The following is a 21,303-nucleotide window of genomic DNA, read 5'->3' as shown; positions in this document are numbered from 1 at the left end:
TTTATAGGGAATTAAGTCATTCCTGGGTTCACTGTGTTTTGGACATTCAAGCAGGAAATGCTTCTCTGTTTCAGGGACATTAGTACAGAATGGGCAAGAATAATCTTTCACATTTGCACGATTTCTAAATTGGAAAAAAAAAAAAAAAATTAAGGGTGACATTCCAATTCTAAATTTGGCAAAATTTCTTCTCAAAGATATATTATCTACATATTGAAAGTTCACAACAACAAGGTGTTGTCGATTTGCACGAAGATCAGGCTGTTCAACTCCAACGCCAAGTCAGTCCTTCTGTATGGAGCAGAGACATGGAGGACAACAAAGACCACCATCAGGAAAGTGCAGACCTTCATCAACAGCTGCCTGAGAAGGATCCTCCAGATATGCTGGCCCGACACTATCAGCAACGCAGACCTGTGGCAGCGTACCAACCAGCTGCCAGCTGAAGACGAGATTTGGCGCAGAAGATGGAGATGGGTCGGGCACACCCTGAGGAAGCCAGACAGTAGCATCACCAGGCAGGCACTGAAATGGAATCCCCAGGGCAAACGGAAGAGAAGAAGGCCAAGAAATACCTGGCAACGTGACCTTGAGGCAGACACCAAGAAGATGGGACAGAGGACTCTGGCGGACTGTTGTGAGCGACCTATGCTCCAGGGGGAGTGATGGGCATAACTGACTGTAAGTTCACTACAGGTGACAATGTTTTATGGGATCTGTATACAGTATGAAAAACATGTGTACTCAAAGCAGAAGACCGATCTTGTTTGAAGCAATCAACGAGCCTCTGCTTAAATTTGGATAAAAACAATATATCTTTCATCTCCCATACCCTGAATTTCCCAAACTATCCCCAAACCAGATTTGTACAAGATATTTCTAACGTCACAAGCCCATGTTGCATAGTTCAGTTCCTGCAGTGATAAAAGTGTATTGTATGCCTTACGTGGATATCTACAATCGTCCATGTTCAGAATATATATATATATATATATATAGACACACACACACACATATATATATATATATAGAGAGAGAGAGAGAGAGAGAGAGATGAAAAGTAATACAGATAGAAAAAAAATAGATATACAATAAGAACACTGCACATGCCGTTGCACTCAGATATTTATTTCTACACTTGTTTTTTTCTTAAGAAAAAGAATATGATTGGACAGCATGTGCAGAGTTTTTATTGTTGTTTTTTTTAGGGGGTGGGTGGGTTTCTGAACAGACAATTGTTATGATACAACTCTAGCACCCTTCATCTGGCATGATGCTAGCAGCTGCGAAGTGTTAATATATATATATATGTGTGTGTGTGTGTGTGTGTGTGTGTGTGTGTGTTGCATTAGTCTTTTGTCCCAACAGGGGGAAGAAAATTAAAGTTGTAAATTTTTGTGGGCCTGACTAGTGTGTTGGATTTATGCTTCTTTTTTTTTTCTTTTATGAAGTAGATGTGGTGTAGCATAAGGATCAGTCCACACACTTTGACTCCTTGAAGCTGAAACAAACTGTGATCTCTCTGAAGTTAAGGGAATGTGTGGATCTAAGACTATAGAACTGCATGTTGTACCATGGAGAGTTGTGATACTGGTCAACTGGAATGTTGATCTTCCCTAACTGCGTAACTTTCTACTCGTTCAACAGGAGCAGCGCCAAGTCTCCTTGTCTCTATTTGTATGCTTTATCTTATCAATGAAAGTCTCTATACGAGCGTTTATTTTAATGCGTGGCTGACTTTTGGTTCATTGCCATGGACAACAGTTCCAGGGACCCAGTCTGTGTGACTTGCATGCTACAAGATCAGACTACCAAACCCCGGTGGAACAGCATTTAATAATTATCTGCCTCACAATACCCTGTATAGGATCGTAGACAGACAAATTCCAGTCCCACCACCAGAAATGCTTTTGACACATACACCTGCAAATAGAATCATCAAAATCCAGGTCAACAACAATCGAATATGACACCGTCAGAGCCACAGTTTCAGTTTCAGTTTCAGTAGCTCAAGGAGGCGTCACTGCATTCGGACAAATCCATATACGCTACACCACATCTGCCAAGCAGATGCCTGATCAGCAGCGTAACCCAACGCGCTTGGTCAGGCCTTGAGAAAAAAAAAAGGTGAATAAATAACAGATAAGCTTACATAAATAAATAAATAATAATTATGATATAAAAAAGGTAGTAGTAATGATAATAATAATAATAATAATAAATAAATAAATAAGACAACAATGATGATAAATAAGCAATTAAATATAAAACATGAAGACACACATTCACGTATACACCCACACATGCATAACAGATATGCACCAAACATGCAGTTTCACAGATATGAAAGTACAGTCAAATACATATAAACGTACATGAGCTCCAACACACACACACACACACATTACCCTGCACCTCCTCTACCCCCCTCCTCCACACACTCATTTCTAGTCTATGTATCGCTGTTTCCACGACACACACACACAGATGAACACTTACTTGTACAAGCACACACACACACGCCCATGTCTCCCACCCCAGAAAGATGAACAATTACAATTCCATTCAGCAAAACAAAACAATGTAAGAGTTTATTTTTCAGATTTTCAGTTTCGGTTAAAATACTACCAAAATGAAATTATTTTCTTTTAAAAACTAGTTGCACTGCCAAGATCCTGATTCTGAGGATTAAAACGCGACGTCTCTCATGTCATTTTCTTTTTTCGTGTTCACGTCCTTTTTAAAATTGTTTAATGTCATATCGAACTTGCTCATTAATTTTACATGTCACGCCTGATTATCGATCGCAAGTTTTTACGTTTCAAAGATTCTCATCGAGCATGTTGCTGTGTTGTGATCAAATAGTAGTTGGCAAGAGTTATTTAACCCTGTCTTATTTTCCTCTGGAGTGACCCCGGAAGTTAACGGTATGCTCTAACCAAAACAACCTTGTTGCTTCCGGGCGACCTTTATCGACGTGCAAAGTGCATGGACTGCGACACTGACTTGATCCAGGTCAGTTTAAACCATGTTTTAGTTGTTATCTCACGCATCATTCCTTCTTTATGATTTCAACAAAGCCAGATATATGCCGTGACAAGTACATTAAACAAAAGTTTAACACAGAACATGACCAGAAAACTTCAGTTGTCGCTGGCAGTGTTACTGACAATCTAATCTTCACGGTAATTCGTTTGAAGGACCGGACAAGAAACTGTTTATAAATTACGTTTGATTCTCAGTGACCGTTTGATCTACTTCTGTGAAATTTGACGAATACAGATGTGCAGGTCTAATGCTCGACTAAAGCGCAGTGAAAGCTCGGTCCTTTTCAACTGATTTTGGCTGATACTTAAAGATTTTCAAATCAGACTTTTTATCTTTTTTAAGTAAAGATTTACAGCTACTTTTCTTTTACATTTCATAACACGTTTTCTTATATTCTTTCATTCATTAGCCCTATCTTATTCCCACCCATTGCTGAAACAGATTTTAGGTGGGTTTTCTCTGGTAGCAGGAGGTTGTTGCTTAGTTTTTTTTTTAGAGATGCTGCTTGCGTTTGTACAGGGGCTTTCTCGGCAGTTGGAAAACTTAATAGTTCCCATGATAATGAAAGTTTATGGCCATTGCTTGCTTTTGTAAATTGGCAACACTTGCAGTCAAACACTGAACTTCATTGGGGAAGCCTCAGGATAAGCTCAGCACTTAATACTGGGGTTATGTAAATTATGAGAAAAACTTAATGTTAATCAGGTTTATTTTTAACCAACCCAGTCTTTTTCTTCTTCTTTTTTTATACATACTTTTGTTTTCACTCATCATTTATGCTGACTGAAAAGACTCGGAGATAAAGATGACTGCTGGTGAGTTCTTATTGAACAGACTCAGTTCTGTATCTGTATCTGTTAAGTACATCGCTGTCACCAAGATTATGGCATTATCGCGACGGGTGGGGGTGTGCACAGCTTAGCAGGTTCACTGTTGAGATATTAAGAGTTTTTTGAAGATCTCAGGAGTTGGTGCTCTAAGTTTTCTTCCAGGTGGTTCCAGTCTTTTACTGTGCTAACAAAAAATGACTGTATTGCTCTGTCTGACATCTGCTGACTTGGAATGTTCTTGTGTTGTTTCTTATATGATTAGAGATCGCACTGGTGGTATTGTACTGATCGGTAGATGTTCATGGCCTTATGAGTCGTCCTGATTTATGTGGGGTTAAGTACTCAGCAGGTGGCATGGCCGGTACCAACCCCTCAACCACCTTGTAGAGGAAGATGAGGCATAGATCATGTTTGTGCTGTTGGAGTGTCGGCAGTTGCAGAGTGTGAAGCATCTTGGTGATGGAGCCGGGTGTTCTGGATTTATAATCGCCGGTTATGAACCGGGCAGATAGGCGCTGCACTTTTTCAAGTTTATCAATATCCTGTTTGAGGTAAGGACTCCATATGATGGAGCCATACTCGAGGGCTGGTCTGATCAGGGATAGATATGCATTTCTCTTGCATTGGAGGGGGCAGAAACGCAGGTTTCTCCTGAGGAAGCCAAGGGTGCTTTGTGATTTTTTGCAGGTGTAGGCAATGTGGGTGCTCCATTTCATGTCATCAGAGAGTTGAATATCTAGATAGAGGTTTGTGTGGACATGCTGAAGGGGAGTGTTACATGGGGAGTAGATGTGGTTGGTTGACTGTTGCATATTGAGGATGTAGCACTTGTTGGGGTGAAATTTCATACCCCAGTCAATGGCCCAGGTTTTGAGTTGATTGAGGTCCTCTTGAAGCTGAATGTGATCTTGTAGGGAGTTGATCTGGCGGTAAAGGAGGCAATCGTCAGCAAACAGGCATTCCTGGGATTTGACTCTGTCCAGGAGGTCATTGATGTGGCATAGGAAGAGAGCGGGCCCAACACTGTTCCTTGAGGTACTCCGGAATCCACCGACATTTCTTTGGATGTGACGTCATCTATCACGACAGCCATCTTCCTGCGCTGGAGAAAGTTTGATAACCAGATGTGGAGGGGACCTCTAATTCCATATCCATGCAGCTTGTGAAGGAGATGTTTGTGGGGGACAGCGTCGAATGCTTTTGAAAAGTCTAAAATGGCGACATCCACTTGGTGTTTCTGGTCAAAAGAGTTCAGGAGGTCATGTGTAGTCAGAAGGAGTTGGGTTTAACAAGAGAATCCACTGTGGAAGCCGTGGTTGCGAGTGGTCAGGGTGCTGTGTTTTTCAAAATGGGTGAGGATGTGGCGGTAGATGATGTGTTCAAGAAGTTTTCAGGTGACAGATTTGCAAGAGATAGGCCTGTAGTTTTCTGCTGCGTGCTTATCCCCCTTCTTGTACACACAGGCAACATTTGCACTCAGCCAGTCGGATAGTTAGTGATTAATTTGATTTCTTTTTCTACACCTGGGAGAGTCATGTTTCTTTTGAGAGAGAGAGAGAGAGAGTGTTCAAAAGTGATTTTGAAGGTGGAAAATATTTTCAGTTCATGGATATGACTTATAACAATTTAAGATGTTTTCAGGACTGTCTTGTGAAACTATGAATTGGTGTGTTACCAATAAAAGGATCCAGGTGGTGTAGGTCCCTCACTTGAATTCCAGTTATTTATGTATACAGTCTGTAATGTTGATGAATCCGAACACATTATTTGTGTCCTTCATATACCAGTATTAGAAACAAGTACTGACCAGGTACACCAAGATTACACTGAATTATTGAAACATGGATCTATTGAAAAAGTAAGAAAGTTGAGTACCGGGTATGTATCATTTCTATGCTGTTCGTCATAGACAATGGTTTTCAGATGTGTAATTTGACCTTAATTAAGAATAGTTTGGTTTAATTATTGAAGTTACTACTGAACTGACATGATATGCATACCAAAGATGTACACTCTTTTTGCCAGATACTCTTTCCTATGGGCTGGTGGCTGCCTTAAGGAACAAAATTTGTTCTGGTTCTGGTTCTTTGCCTGTCTGTCTGTCTGTATGTATATAATATGTATGGATGTATATATACTGCTCATAAAAGCATAAGACAGATTACCGGTACTTTTCTTTTATTCTGTTATGGCTGCTTGGAGGGTAGCTAATTGTATAATGTCTCTCTCTCTTTCTCTCTCTCTCTCTCTCTGTATATATATATATATATATATATGTGTGTGTGTGTGTGTGTGTGTAGAGAGAGAGAGAGAGAGAGAGAGACAGGGAGACAGATAGAGATATATATATATATATTTGTGTGTAAGTGTGTGTACACATACATGTGCATACCTATATGTGTGATCATGTATTTAAAAAAAAAAGTTTGCTTAATGTGAAAAACCCAAACAAGCAGACAGAAAGAACAAAATCTAAAAGAAAACAAAAAAACCCAAAAGAAAGAGACCCACTCTAGGACACTGAGACCAGTGAGAGTAAATTATATGTATATATATCAAATGTCTGAACCTAGTGCAACAGTTTGTGCAATAATCTATTGTCTCATAAAATATGGAAAGGGGTCAGGCAGTCCACTGGCTAAATGGTTTAAATAGTACACACAAATTAACACTTTATAATCAAACTTGATTAATGTATTAGTAAATGTTTGTTTGTATTTGTGTGTAATTGTGTGTGTGTGTGTGTGTCTGTGTGTGCTGCGTCTGTACCTGTGTCTGTTTTTGTGCTTGAACAGATTTTTCTTTTGCATGCACACACACACACACGCACGCACGCACGCACGCACACTTCACTGTGGTTACATGTGACAGGCTGAAGTGATTATCTTCAAGTAAAATACTAATCAAATGTGGACAGTTATTTATTTTTTGGTAGTAAGAGCACACTTCTGAAAAAGCAAATTTACCCACAGGTGTTTTCTTCACATGCTGCTCTAGTCACTAATGTCGGTTACTTGACCTGTTTCAACAAGGTTATCCACATCCGACCATTATCATCTTGTTAAGTAGGGCACCAACTGTAGGACCAGTAATCTTGAACAGGTCTACAAATATCTAGCAGTTAAATTGCATGTCTATGTTTATCACAGCTGGATCAGTAGATGTGTTGAATATGTGTTATTCTGGAATAACATTCTGTGTTTAAGACAGCTAAATCAGTAGATGTGTTGAAGATGTCTTATTCTGAAAATACATGTCTGTGTTTATCGCAACTTAAGATCAGTTGATGTACTGAAGATTAGTTATTCTGAAACTACATGCCTGTGTTTATCTTACCAGCTTAAGATCAGTTAGTAGATATGTTGAAGATGTGTTATTCGGGAAATGTTTTAAAGTTTGATACTGATTTCTTGTGGAGGTTTTATGTAGAGACAAGAAAGCAACAGAGACATAGACCCCTGTTTCTGTTAGTCTTGTCTGCATTGTAGATTCCGTGTTTGTCTGAATCTTGCCAGAAATTTTTTAGTGCCATGGACTGTGCAGATGATGCTCTGATGCATTTCATGTTTTATTATAACTAGAGCACTGATGTTGGCCCAAGGGTTTTATGAAGCTAATTAATGCATTCTTGATGATCATGTGGGGATTCATGTGATTTCAGGGATAAAAAATAACCAGTCATGTGCATTGTTCATGGATATTTTGCAGGTTTGGTTGTGCTGAGAGCAGTGTGAAGATGGCGAGGAACCTTGTGGATGGGGAATGTGGAGGGGCAAATTCCCTGATGAAACTGACCTCCCACTTTACACAAGACAAGGCTTTCAGACAGGTGAATGTGTGTGTGAGTGTGTGTGTGTGTCACAGTGTGTGTGTGTGTGGGTGTGTCTGTGTCTGTGTCTGTGTGTGAGAGAAAATGTGTTTACATGTATGTGTGTGAGCATGTATATATGTGCATGTGTGTGTAATTATATGAGTGTGTGTGTTAACATTGCAGTGTGTTAACTGTTAGATTATATTTTCACTGTTAGATTATATTTTCACTGTCATTCCTGGCTGAAATGACACAGAGATGGAGTGAATAGTTTTCAGAGAAATATTATATCACAACAGACTATAAATACAACAACAGACTATGCTCATTTCTTTAAAACATGATTGATAACGCATCAGAATTGTGTTGACTTGGCACAGGTGCTCTTTCCCAGCAAACGCTTTAGAGAGTCTTGATAAGCGTTTTAATTCAAACATAAGATCAAGGAAGACATTTTGTACGAACTGTGTGTTTCAGGTTTTGATTTCTTTGTTTTTGGTTTCTTAACATGCTTGTTTAAAAATGTTTTGTAGGAGGCTATAGGACCTGGCGCCAGACCCCCTCACCATGAACAAGTATGTATTGTTTGTCAGATATGTGGTACTTTTCTTCTGCATTCATGGGCTCTAGCTTCTACATTCACTTGTACATCAGCATGTGGGCTTTTACATGTATAACCATTGTTACCTCAGCATGAAGGCAGCCACATTCTTGTTTTCAGGGTTGTGCGTGATGAGTATGTTTGTACTTCCAAACGGAATGCTGACGTGGGTAATGGGAACTTTAAAGTGCCTTTTTGATTGTCTGCTTGTGTTGTCATGGGAGACTGGAAAAACTGATCCTCACCATCAACCCACCAGGTGCCATGACAGGGATTCGAACGCAAGACTCCTAAACAAAAAGGTCCAGTGCTCAAACTGCTTGGCTAATTTGCACCCGTTGTGTGATGCTCGATACAATCCCTGCAGCATGGAAAAGGGGGGGGGGGGAATGTGATAAATTAGTTCATGGTCATACATATTCATGAACTGTTGAGGTGTTCGCAGTGATTAGAAGCGTCACTTTCAGACTGTTTGTTAACATTATAGATCTGCTGATTTGACCATGTGCTGAGTGTGTCCTCAGGATGCTGAGAGTTACGCATTGTAGGGATGTATAGAATATTATTTATAATATAAAGCATAAACATGGGTTCTTCTTCTTCTCACTGGTTTATTGTCTGTTCATTTGAAGGTGATTTAGATATGTACACATTAATTCTTTTCAGCTCATACATATACAGTTACATAATGGGTATGGAGATAGGGTGAGGGATTGATGTGGGGAAGGGGGGTACTAAGAAAACAACAACAGCAACAACAAAAAACCTGGCTAACTGTGGAGTGGTGGGTCATTGGGTGAAGGGGTTATCAGTCATACTGGCAGAAAAAGACATTACAGTTGTGGAGCAAAGCAATAGAATTTGGATGCTTGGTTAAATGTCCCATAGTCTTTTATGGCTATCAGGGCAGTGGATTCATGTCCACTGTTTCAAGGGTTTGGTCAACAAAGGCGAGGCTCAGTCCTCTCATTTCACCATAAGATAAGATAAGAAATAACTTTATTATCTCCAGCTGGAGAAATTTGGTCAGGTGCATTATCACAACATAGACAAGTAAACAACATGGGGACCATAACTGTAAAAGTCAACAACAGCTTTTACGAATATTACGAAGATACAAAAGTAAAAAATATCACATACACCGTTTCATACATACATCCACACACTGCAGGTAATAACTAGTATTCTTAATGTAAAAACAGAAAGAATTAAGGAACATTATTTGAATATAATTATAAACATAGCCTACTATACTGCACATTGATTATAATAGACAGATAAGATAAGAATAAGATAAAATGCATTTGAACCATTCACAAGTGAAATAACCCATTCACACCTAGGTGGAGTGAAGGAAATTTGAGTAAAGTGCCTTTCCCAGGGACACAACGCCCATGCCGAAACAGGGCGCTGAACCCTGGTCACTGGTTAACACTGGATCAGGAGTCCCAACTCCTAACTTATTTTGCCATGGCGCCTTGTAGATGTTAGGCAGGGATACAATTATAGATTAGAAATGATATGTGAATTCTAATTTAATTACACATACTTAACCGTGACCCAACTAGTGCAGACTCCGGCAGGGGTCTGACATTCCTATCCTGTGCAAACTACTATTCGCCTAATTACACAGCATATATTGTCATTGGAGAGTTTTAATGGATATAAAGTGTTAATAGGTGTTACTGTGTGAAGCAAAGATGTATTGATATAAGGCACATGTTTTAACCGAAGATATGGTTACTGAATATATGTATAAAGTCTGTGAAGCAAAGCTGTATTGATATAAGGCACACATTTAACCAAAGATATGGATACTGAATATATGTATAAAGTCTGCTATTATAAGCATATGTTTTTTCTCTGGAAAAAAAAAGTCTATGTTTTTATTTTGCAGGTTGGACGTCCAATTGATGTTGCTCATCCTGATGAGGTAACTTCCTAGAAGTAGTTTTGACATTGTCACACTCTATAGGAGGACGGACTAGAAACCCCCACCCAACCCCGCCTTAACACCCTGACAACACAAACACAGACTATAACAGAATAAAGGTTTATAATATTTATTCATCACATGATTTATAAGACAACCAATACAGAGATAGTTACATGGATAAAAAAAACAACAAAAAAACAAAGCACAACACAGAGGCACAATCCAATAAATCAATCAATCAATCAATGATGCAAGACATGACACAAAAGGCGCCAGTTAGATTGATCACAACTGATCGCTTTCCTCCAAGTGGAGGCAGATGGTGTTCCGAACAACAAAATAAATAAACCAATTTTCTTGGAGGAAAAAAAACAAAAAACGGCGTGGATGACAGACACTTCATTGATGACGATGGAGGCACTAAAGCACTACACAAGGAGGAGGAGGATGATAAAGGTGGGTAGGAGATGAAGATGACGAGACTGGAACAGAACTGAAGTACGATGACGATGAAGGTGAGTAGGAGACGGAGACGACGAGACTGTAACAGAAATGAAGTACGATGACGATGAAGGTGAGTAGGAGACGGAGACAACAAGACTGGAACAGAAATGAAGTACGATGACGATGAAGGTGAGTAGGAGATGGAGACGACAAGACTGGAACAGAAATGAAGTACGATGACGATGAAGGTGAGTAGGAGACGGAGACGACGAGACTGGAACAGAACTGAAGTACGATGACGATGAAGGCGAGTAGGAGACGGAGGCAATGAGACTGGAACAGAAATGAAGTACGATGATGATGAAGGTGAGTAGGAGACGGAGACGACGAGACTAACAGAAATGAAGTACGATGACGATGAAGGTGAGTAGGAGACGAAGACGACGAGACTGGAACAGAACTGAAGTATGATGACGATGAAGGTGAGTAGGAGACGGAGACGACGAGACTGGAACAGAAATGAAGTACGATGACGATGAAGGTGAGTAGGAGACGGAGACGACGAGACTAACAGAAATGAAGTACGATGACGATGAAGGTGAGTAGGAGACGAAGACGACGAGACTGGAACAGAACTGAAGTATGATGACGATGAAGGCGAGTAGGAGACGGAGACGACGAGACTGGAACAGAAATGAAGTACGATGACGATGAAGGTGAGTAGGAGACGGAGACGACGAGACTGTAACAGAACTGAAGTACGATGACGATGAAGGTGAGTAGGAGACGGAGACGACGAGACTGTAACAGAACTGAAGTACGATGACGATGAAGGTGAGTAGGAGACGGAGACAACGAGACTGTAACAGAAATGAAGTACGATGACGATGAAGGTGAGTAGGAGACGGAGACAACGAGACTGTAACAGAAATGAAGTACGATGACGATGAAGGTGAGTAGGAGACGGAGACGACGAGACTGTAACAGAACTGAAGTACGATGACGATGAAGGTGAGTAGGAGACGGAGACGACGAGACTGTAACAGAAATGAAGTACGATGATGATGAAGGTGAGTAGGAGACGGAGACGACAAGACTGGAAGTGAAGCAAAAGTACGACGTCGATGAAGACGAGTAGGAGAGGGAGACAACAACGATAAAGAAGAAGTGGTGATGACGACGACAAAGAAACAGTAAGTGACGATGACGAAGAACAGTAAGTGACAACGACGAAGAACAGGACAAACGTAGAATGTCCTGTAGAGGCTTGGCAAGGCCAGAGAACACTGGTGGTGGAAGGGAGTGGAAGGCACTGGCAGCCAACCGACGCCAAACCCACGGAGGTCAAAGGCAGGCAGTGGGAACCAAGGGGAGACAATGGATGCCCAGTGGAAGGGTAGGGAAGTCAGTGGATGGACAGGGAAGTGGGAATACTGCAAACACTTCCAGACGAGGTACAACCATCAGAAGGTTGGAAGAACACCGAGACACAGAGTGAAGAGCACACGACCACTCGGAAGAAAACTGATCCCCACTGAAGAGCGCCAAGATGGGCAAACAGCCCTGAAGCACACCAAAAGACAGGCACGACTGCCTCTTATGACAGTCGCGGGTGAAAAGCCTCGATTCCTGACACTGCCCAGCAAAGAAGAAGCTGATCTCAGTTCAGTGACAGCCTGAACTGAGACTGAGACTCGAAAATTACATGCAGTCCGCACAACCCGCACTGCTGTCTAGCTGGATGGGATGGGTGAACAAGAAGGGGGTTAACTCTTTCGTTCCTATTTTTCTATGAACCATTACTCCCCCTTGTTCTGAGATCCCTACCATTCGCATATTCCCTTCATTCCTGGATTTAGAGAAGAGAAAGAAAGTATGAAGCAGGGTACTTATTTTGGAGGCTTACGGTAACGCGGCTCATTACAGTACACTAAGATTGTCATTTTCTGTTGTGTTCAGAATTGATGTGAGAAGTTGTCTGAGACCCTGTTGACACTATAGGGTGATATCTCTGGTGACATTCAGGTGTAAAACAGGTGACTTTGGGGTCAAACAGAGTGCATACAACTACGTACTACATGCACATGCAGGACAGTGTTTTGCTTGCAGAGTATGCACATCATGCAGGTACTTACCGAGTAGTGCCTCGCATGTGTCTCAGTGCCACACTGCTAGTCATATCCACGAAAAACTGTCACAATTGTCACTACTATTGTCCTTATCACATGAATGATTTGAACTTTGTCTCAAAAAGAATATTATATGCCTTTCACTACACTAGCAGTCACTGAGCCAGAATCAGTTCATTATCTACACAATTCTTGAACAAAAACTATTCAGAAACGATACTGTCTCTAAATACGCATGTCCATGTCACAATCATCACGTAATATGCCACACAAAGGTGACACGTGTGTGATATACCTTGAAGCAGTCATGCCAGTTACTGCACAAGTATACACAACAATTTTTACACTTCTTACTTTTTTTAACTTTTCATCACCCGCTATCTGTGCTTCTGTAGCAACAGCTAATTGCACTCTCTCCTTGTCATTCATTTGAAACAGATCGAAATCATTATCTGTTAGAGCGTTGTGAAACTCATCATCAGAAAACTGGTCACAATCCGAACTTTCTACACATTCCGTTTTTCTGTGCCCGTGTGTCTACACAGCACATCAGCAAGAATGTAGCGGCGCCCACTTTCCCACGGCCTAGGGAGGGGGAAGGGGAAGGGGGTGTCTGGCATCCATTCCACTCATAAACACTGCCCTGCTAGTGACCCGGTCAAGGATAGATGACGCGCAGTGATGACGCGACTCGCGGGAAGTTCAAAGCGCTTACCGCGAGAACCGATTTTCCGGGCTGCAGGAAGGAAAGGGGGAATTCTCTGCTGCACGGTTTTCCGGCTTCCAGGAATGAAGGGTAAAAATCCTGTAAACCGGAAAACCGTGCTGCAGGGATGAAAGAGTTAAGCATGTACAACTGGTTTTGTCATGAGATGTGACAGACATTCTTTTCTCTGTGTGAGTGTGTGTTTGTTTGTGTTTGTGAGTTTGTGTGCGGATATGCGTTGATTATTTTGTTAGTGTGAGTGAGTTGTTCATAAACAAGTCATTTTAACCTTTATATTTTTAGTGTGTGCTTTTTTTTGCTTTTTTTTTTTTTTTTACTGTTGCTGTCTGCTGTTCACTGTCATGTGTACACGTACATGCATAGTTCATATAAACCTGGACCCATTGAAAATGATGTGGTGTGAGGGGGCAGGAGTTAAAAAAAAAAAAAAAGAAAAGAAAAAAAGTCACGGTCCATGTATTTAAGATTCAAATGAAAGGAAGTGAATGATGAGCGCCCAATGGCAACCATCAGTTGTCTAAACACAGGTAGGCAGTCTGTCATGCAAATGACCCCAAGTTTGTAAAGCGCTTAGAGCTTGGTCTTCGGCGGAGGATAGGGGCTGTATAAGTATTCACATTATTCATCATTTGATTCCACCAGGCCGTTGCTTCACTGTTGTGAGTAAATCCTGGGTCAGTGCAGAGCAGAGCAGAGGCTGACAGTGACAGGCTGCACTGCCCTGTGTTGCTGTGTGCAGTTGGTTGGGGAGTTCCTGTCGGGTCAGAGCATGGCGATGGCGCCCCAGACCTTCCACATGGCCAGCCTGCTGCAGGAGATGCGAGAGCTGGAGGAGGCGGAGATCGCACAGGCCCCGCAGAGAGGTCAGCCAGCACAAGGGGCTTTCTTTCTGTGACTGTTTTATTCGGGGGTTTTTTTTCCATTATTATGTTTGTATTCTTAATATCTTTATTCAGTTAACTCCTTCTACTCCAGGTGCAAGTTAACTTGTACCCTGGTTACTTCCCTTGTGGACCAGGTACCAGTATTCTCATACCAGCACACTATTCTAATTTTGTTCATTCTTGCTTGATACAATCGGCATTCTCAACTGAACCGTTACGGATTCTGGAAGCATGAAAAAGAAGCTTTGTTTGACCGATTAAATTGACAATTGTCAAAGATTTTCGCTGTTTTAGTGAATCACCATGTTTTTTTTAGCAGTGGTCTCATGTAGTGCTCGTCCAGGGGAGTTGTAGTGGGCATGTAGCTGTGGGGTAGAATGAGTTAATGCATTGTATAAAGAACAGAAACACATTTCATGAACAGTAGAAAACAATAACAGTAGCAAGAAAGAAAAGGATATTTAAAAAAAAAAAAAAAAAAAAAAAAAAAAAAATCAAACAAACTCGGTATAACAGGCTACACTGTTGCATCATTAACTGGTCCCAGCATGTAGTGGATGTATATATGCATTTTATGTAGAAATTATCAACTTAGATAATGCCATAGACATTTACATTCTTATCATTATTGCTATTATTGATAAAACGCCGCAGATATCGATCAGCATGTTTGCTTGCTTTCTGTCTTTTTGTTGTTGCTTTTAGAAAAAATGTTTTTTTTATTAGTGTTATTTATCTTTTGCTTTGTTGGCTGGAACTCGCACTTGTATAGCTAAGAATGGTTTTTTTTTATGTGTGACTGTTTTCACACGATTTTTAGGCATTCATACTTTGTTTTTGCTGGATGTGCAAGTTTGAGCCACCAACACTGACATGGATTACAGGATCTTTATCACGTGTGTTTGATGTGCATGGGTACTATTTACATGATTGAGCCACTGGCAGATCCACATATTTGTATTTGTATTTAATAATAATAATAATACATAGTTTTTCTATGGCGCGATATCCAGCACCAATGCTGCTCAAAGCGCCTTACATCATAGTTAACTATAAGCATGCCTTAAAAAACACATCAGCTGCTATCTAACAATGGAAAACATCCAGTGTGTTCATATGAATGCAAAAGCACACTAAAGATTATAAAAGCTATGAAATAAATAAGGCTTAGATTAAAACAAAATGCATTTTATAGAACACACACACGCACGCACACACACACACACACACACACACACACACACACACACACACACATACACACACACACACACACATACACACACACACACACATATATAAATGCCCCTTACAGACACACAAACACTGACATTAAATATCAACTGCACTAAAAACAAAATTGCATAAGAATTAAAATATCTCTTATTTTCTAACATAGAATTCTGTTTGGACACACTAACATGCCTACACACTTACACACGCGTATCAGAGGATTGTAACCTCACAAACACATGCATGCACGCACACACGCATGCACACACGCACGCACGCGCACACACACACTTACACACACACACATGCCCATTAAAAATAACTAAATAGAAAAAATGACATCACATCTAAGACCGAAACTACATAAAATAAGTATTTCTATTTCTATTTCTTTTTATCACAACAGATTTCTCTGTGTGAAATTCGGGCTGCTTCTTCTTCTGCGTTCCCCGTGATCATGGTCTCAGACTTGCAGTCCTATGCTGGAAATGAAGGTGGTGGTCTTGATGAGATCTTCTTTGGTGCCCCAGAGCTTTTCTGCCAGTGTGGCTCCATAGGGCCACTGCTGCATCTGTGCATCTTGATACAGGGGGCAGGACTGCAGGATGTGCTCCGGGATTTGTGGGCCTGTCTTACACGGGCAGTCAGGAGTGTGTGACAGCTTTATTCGGTACATGTAGTCTCGCAGGCGGCAGTGCCCCGTGTGTAGTCAGAATATGATTGTCTGCTGGAATCACTACAGATGAGGCATCTGGTCATCAGGTGGATGGCTATGTTGTTGCTAGAATATGTTTTTGAATTTTCGTTTGACCACAGTTTTTGCCTCCCTGTATGAGACTGGCTGGTTTGTCTGCTGCGAGACTTGGCCAGTCTGTCCGCCTCCTCGTTTCCTGCCAGACCACAGTGGGCAGGGATCCACTGGACAGCGATGTGTGTGTGTAGCGAGAGATCGCCAAGCAGGCGCTGTGTGTCTCTTTCCAACTGCTCACTGGGTGACTGCAATTTTTGGATGGCTGATCTGCAGTCTGTCAGAAAGACGACGTGTTCAGGCGGGTGTTGGTCTGCTTTGATCAGTCTGGCAGCTTCTCTCAGAGCAGTAAGTTCGGCCCGGTAGTTTGACGAGTGTCCACCACTGCTGTCCAGGCTATAAGCAGAACCACACACTTAGCTGACTGCGAGATCCCCCTAAGGCCTGATAGTGCCAGACACTGCACTGATAAGTACCAGCTGCTGTGCCTGCTAACCCGTCACTGACCCTTCTTTGTCTTCTATTAAAGCGTGGCAATTTGCGCGCCTCTTTTGAGCGGGCTGGTGAGCATACTCGTATTTCTGCGGCATTAATGTTTTGCACCATTGGAAAGAGCGGACACTTATCTTTTTGATGGTGGTAGTACTTTCCTTGGCTGGTAAATATTTTTTAAGATAGCAGCATTTACTTGAGAGAACTGTGGTGACAATTGTGACTGGCGGTGGTGTGGTTTTTTTCATAGCAGAAGTACCGTGAGTTTGGTTTTCCTTCACATTCTGTTCTCTCACATTTCTTTCTTCCATTCCTTTCTTTCATTCTGTTTTCTTCCCTGTCTTTCTTTCGTGCTGTTTCTTTCCCTCTCTTTCTCTCCTTCATCCCTTCCTTTCTTTCGCGCTGTTTCCTTCCCTCTCTTTCTCTCCTTCTCCTTCATCCCTTCCTTTCTTTCGTTCTGTTTCCTTCTCTCTCTTTCTTTCGTCAGTGCTGCTTTCTCCCCTCTCTTTCTTTCTGTTTTCTTCCCTCTCTTTCTTTCATGCTGTTTCCTTCCTTCTCTTTCTCTCCTTCATCCCTTTCTTTCTTTCTTTCATCCTGTTTTCTTCCATCTCATTCTCTCGTTCTTTCTTCTTTTTTTTATTTTATTTTATTTCACTGTTTCTTTTTCACCTCCCATCTCCTGTTGTTCTTTGTTTCTGTTTATTCTCTCTCTCTCTCTCTCTCTCTCTATATATATATATATATATATATTTCTCTCTCTGCTTTTTTTGTTTGTTTCAACCTCATTCATCTCTCTCTCTCTTTACGTCACCACCCCTGCCCCCTCTCTCACATCTGGAACCCCCATCCCTCTCCCCTCCCCTCTCACCACCCCAGTTCTGTATCCCTTTCCCAACTCACTATTTTTTTTTTCGTGCATGTGTGGCCAGGCTCTGCCTTACGTAGAGTCAGGGCAAGCTAGCCCTTCCAGCTTGCTGGGGGTGAAGAGTGAAAAGTAGTAACCTGCTTGCAGCTCCACACTTGACCACGTGATAGGCAATTTATGGCAAGTACTTTTTAATGCTGTGTCAGTCCTTACTTCTGGCAGAATAACAAAGTGGTTACTGCCAATGACTGTGTGATGAAGACTACCATTTTAACAGTTCTAGATTTAACACACACACACACACACACACACACACACACACACACACACACACACACAAACCAGCAGGAATTTTTCTTACAAACCGCCAGAACAAACTGCCATCCACACCCCATACACGTGGCTGTGGTTTTCTTCAATGTGCGTGAATGACTGAATCAGTGTGCCTGTGGAGTACTTGTACAAGCTGCAAAACAGTTGTGATCTTTAACACGCCACAGCTTCCTTCAGAATTTCCAGCCATCAACACAGGTTAGTGAGAGGCATGCTGATGTGTAATGCTGTGCATGGAATGTATTGTCTGTGTTGAGCGAAATATGTGAGATTAGATTCAGTGTGTTAAAAATGTGTCAAAATGCATGTTACCAAACTGGTGGTAAGCATACCTGCTTTTTTCAAACAGTTATCCTGAGAAAAATAATCGGATGTTCACATTTGAGTTTCCTATCGTTTTAAAGCTAAGACTGTGCTCTTTCAAACCATACTATTTATTAAGCGATTGCGTTGACAAGCAGTGTGTTATCAAAAGTTAACGAAGAGGTGTTGTTTTCTCCCTGTGGCCGCTGCCATCGCGCGGAACAGCACACTGGTCTTTCTCCCTCCCAACAGCTGATAACGGCTGGAGGCGCAACGTGAAAGAGAAGTCGTAGCGTTTTGTGCTCTCAGTTCTTCCAAGTTAAAGCTCCAACCCTTCCGGCGGTAGCGTGTTATTTTTAGGCGGCGCTTTTCCCTCCTGAGTTGAATGCAGGGTCAAGTTCGCTCCTCAGATGAACTAAACGTCAAGCGCTGAACAGCTGTGCCACCCGCAGGCAGAGAGTGTGTGGAGGTGTGGCCATCTGGGTGACTGATGTAGATTCCACTTCCTCCATTCTTAATGGCTGCATGAGCAGATCCGTCAGTGTAGATGCGAGTCCACACTGAGGCGTTGTACTTTGCGTGCAGCATCTCCAGCGTGAGGGTCTTCAGCATGTAGTCTGGCTGGTCTCCCTTGCTGGTCACTCCTGGCATGTCTGTAGCGTAGAACACGCTGTCCTGCTGAAGATTCCATTCTTCGGCATCCTGGAAAGGCTCTCGTTCTTCAGGGGTGCTGGGGAGGATGTCGCTGTGGGTTCTCAGCAGTTCTTTTGCCAGATGGTTGAAGCTGCTTCTCTTCAGTCTATTTTTGGTTTGTTCTTGCAGCTGTTGGTGGGCTGGGCGTGAGGGAAGTCTTTGGAGTTTTTCATGCTGTATGAGAACTTTCTCTTCTCGTCTGGTGTCCAGGGGAGCGAGTCCTGTGGTTGCTTCAAGGGTGATGATGGGAGTGGTTTTCAGTTCCCCCAGTGATGATCCGCATGCTTGTGTTTTGCACTTTGGCCAGCCTGCTTGTGTTGGTTCGTGCAGCAGTGGCCCAGGCTGATGATCCGTATTCCATTACTGGGCGGATGTTGCCTGTGTATACCTGTTTGAGGATGGTGTTGTTGGCTCCCCATTTGGTGCCCGCTAGTTTCTTCATGAGGGACAGCCTTTTTGTAGCCCTCTTTTCTGTCTCTTTGATGTGGGGGTTCCATGTCAATCACCTGTCCAGTTTGACACCGAGGTAGGTTGGTGTGTCTTCTTGTGGTATTTGCTGGTTGTTGACCGTCAGTTTGATGTTCTCAGTAGTGGTGGAAAGAGAAAAACAGGTGGCCACTGTCTTGAGACTGTTGATGGTGACACACCAGTCCTGCGCCCATTTTGAGGTGTTGTTCAGGGCGTCTTGCATCCTGAGTGTTGCTGTTGAGGTGGACTGAGCATTATTCCACATTGCAAAGTCATCAGCATGCAAGGCTCGGGAAATGTGGGTGGTCAGGCCTTGTGTGATGTCGTTGATGAAGACAACAAAGAGGGTGGGAGAGATAACGCCTCCCTGTTGGACTCCTTCCCTGATGGTGATATTGTGACTCAGGCTGCCGTTGAGCTTGACTCTTGCCGTTCTGTGGCTCAGGAAGCTTTTGACCCAGTTGAACATATGCCCTGTCACTCCCATAGTCCATAGCTTCAGGAGGAGGCCTAGTTTCCACACCTTATCAAAGGCCTTGGATAGGTCTATGAATGTGGCGATGACTTTCTTCTTCTCCTGGAAGGCATTCTCTATTGACTGTGCCAAGTGGATGAGCTGGTCTTCAGTGTTTCTATTTTTCCTGAAGGCCGTCTGTTCTTTGGTGATCAGGTTGTTGGTTTCTAGGTGCCACATCAGTCGTTTGTTGACCATGCGCTCAAGAGTCTTGCCGAGGCAGCTGAGCAAGCTGATGGGTCTGTAGCTGTTCTTGTTCTTGGGGTTTTTCTCCTTTTTCAGAATAGGGATGATGGTGGCTTCCTTCCACGCTGATGGGAAGATACCGGTGTTCCACGACTGGTTAAAGAGCTCAAGTAGCTTCTGTCTAGCAGATGGCCCAAGGTGCTTGATCATTTCGTTGCAGACTCCGTCTTTGCCTGGGGCTTTCTTGTTCTGGAGCTTCTTGATTGCATCATTGAGTTCTGCCATGGTAAAGTTTGAGGTCATGGTTGAGGACGTGATGGTCTGCAGCTGAGTCTGATTCTGAAGTTGGCGCTCAACTTCTTTCCTTCTTTGTGGTGGGACCTTTATTATGCTTTCATTTCTAAAGGCGTCTGCAAGGAGATCTGCTGCACTTTTCCCAGTGTGGAAACTGCCATCTTCTTCCAGTGCTGTTGTACCACGAGTGGATGTGGCGTCCTCGTTGAGGGTCTTGACGAGTCGCCATAGTTCCCCTGTGCTGCTTTTCAGGCTGAGCGATGATGTCTTGTCATGCCAGCTTTGTTGGAGTTCCCTGACTTTGGTGGTGTTGAACTCCTCTTTCAGCTCATTGTGCCTGGTGGTTGTCTCAGTGTTGGGGTTTAGTTCCATGCTTTCTCTGGCCATGGACAGCTTCTGATGGAGATTGGCCAGTGTTTTGGACCAGTAGGGTTTGTTCGGGCTGCTGTCCCCAGGGAGAGCACGTCGCTACACTTCAGCACCACCCTTTTTTTTTTTTTATTTATTCCTGTGTGCAGTTTTGTTTTTCCTATCAAAGTGGATTTTTCTACAGAATTTTTCCAGGAACAACACTTTTGTTGCCGTGGGTTCTTTTATGTGTGCTAAGTACATGCTGCACACGGGACCTCGGTTTATCGTCTCATCCGAATGACTAGCATCCAGACCACCACTCAAGGTCTAGTGGAGGGGGAGAAAATATCGGCGGCTGAGCCGTGATTCGAACCAGCACGCTCAGATTCTCTCGCTTCCTAGGCGGACACGTT

At 42.4% G+C, this 21,303-nt stretch overlaps 1 protein-coding gene across 1 annotated transcript in view; it reads left to right on the top strand.

Moving 5' to 3' along the window:
- Nucleotides 1–2,931: 2,931 nt before the first annotated feature.
- Nucleotides 2,932–21,303, top strand: part of LOC143287694 (peroxisomal targeting signal 1 receptor-like) — a 40,754-nt gene continuing 22,382 nt past the window's right edge. Inside the window, exons 1-5 of the mRNA XM_076595896.1 lie at nucleotides 2,932–3,015; nucleotides 7,587–7,707; nucleotides 8,223–8,264; nucleotides 10,188–10,223; nucleotides 14,266–14,389. Of these exons, the coding sequence (XP_076452011.1) occupies nucleotides 7,615–7,707; nucleotides 8,223–8,264; nucleotides 10,188–10,223; nucleotides 14,266–14,389 (295 nt within the window). The 5' untranslated portion in view covers nucleotides 2,932–3,015; nucleotides 7,587–7,614. The remainder of the gene's footprint in view (nucleotides 3,016–7,586; nucleotides 7,708–8,222; nucleotides 8,265–10,187; nucleotides 10,224–14,265; nucleotides 14,390–21,303) is intronic.

This window comes from Babylonia areolata, chromosome 11, assembly GCF_041734735.1.
Source record: "Babylonia areolata isolate BAREFJ2019XMU chromosome 11, ASM4173473v1, whole genome shotgun sequence".
Classification (NCBI taxonomy): domain Eukaryota; kingdom Metazoa; phylum Mollusca; class Gastropoda; order Neogastropoda; family Buccinidae; genus Babylonia; species Babylonia areolata.
This window is presented reverse-complemented; position numbering and strand designations above follow the sequence as displayed.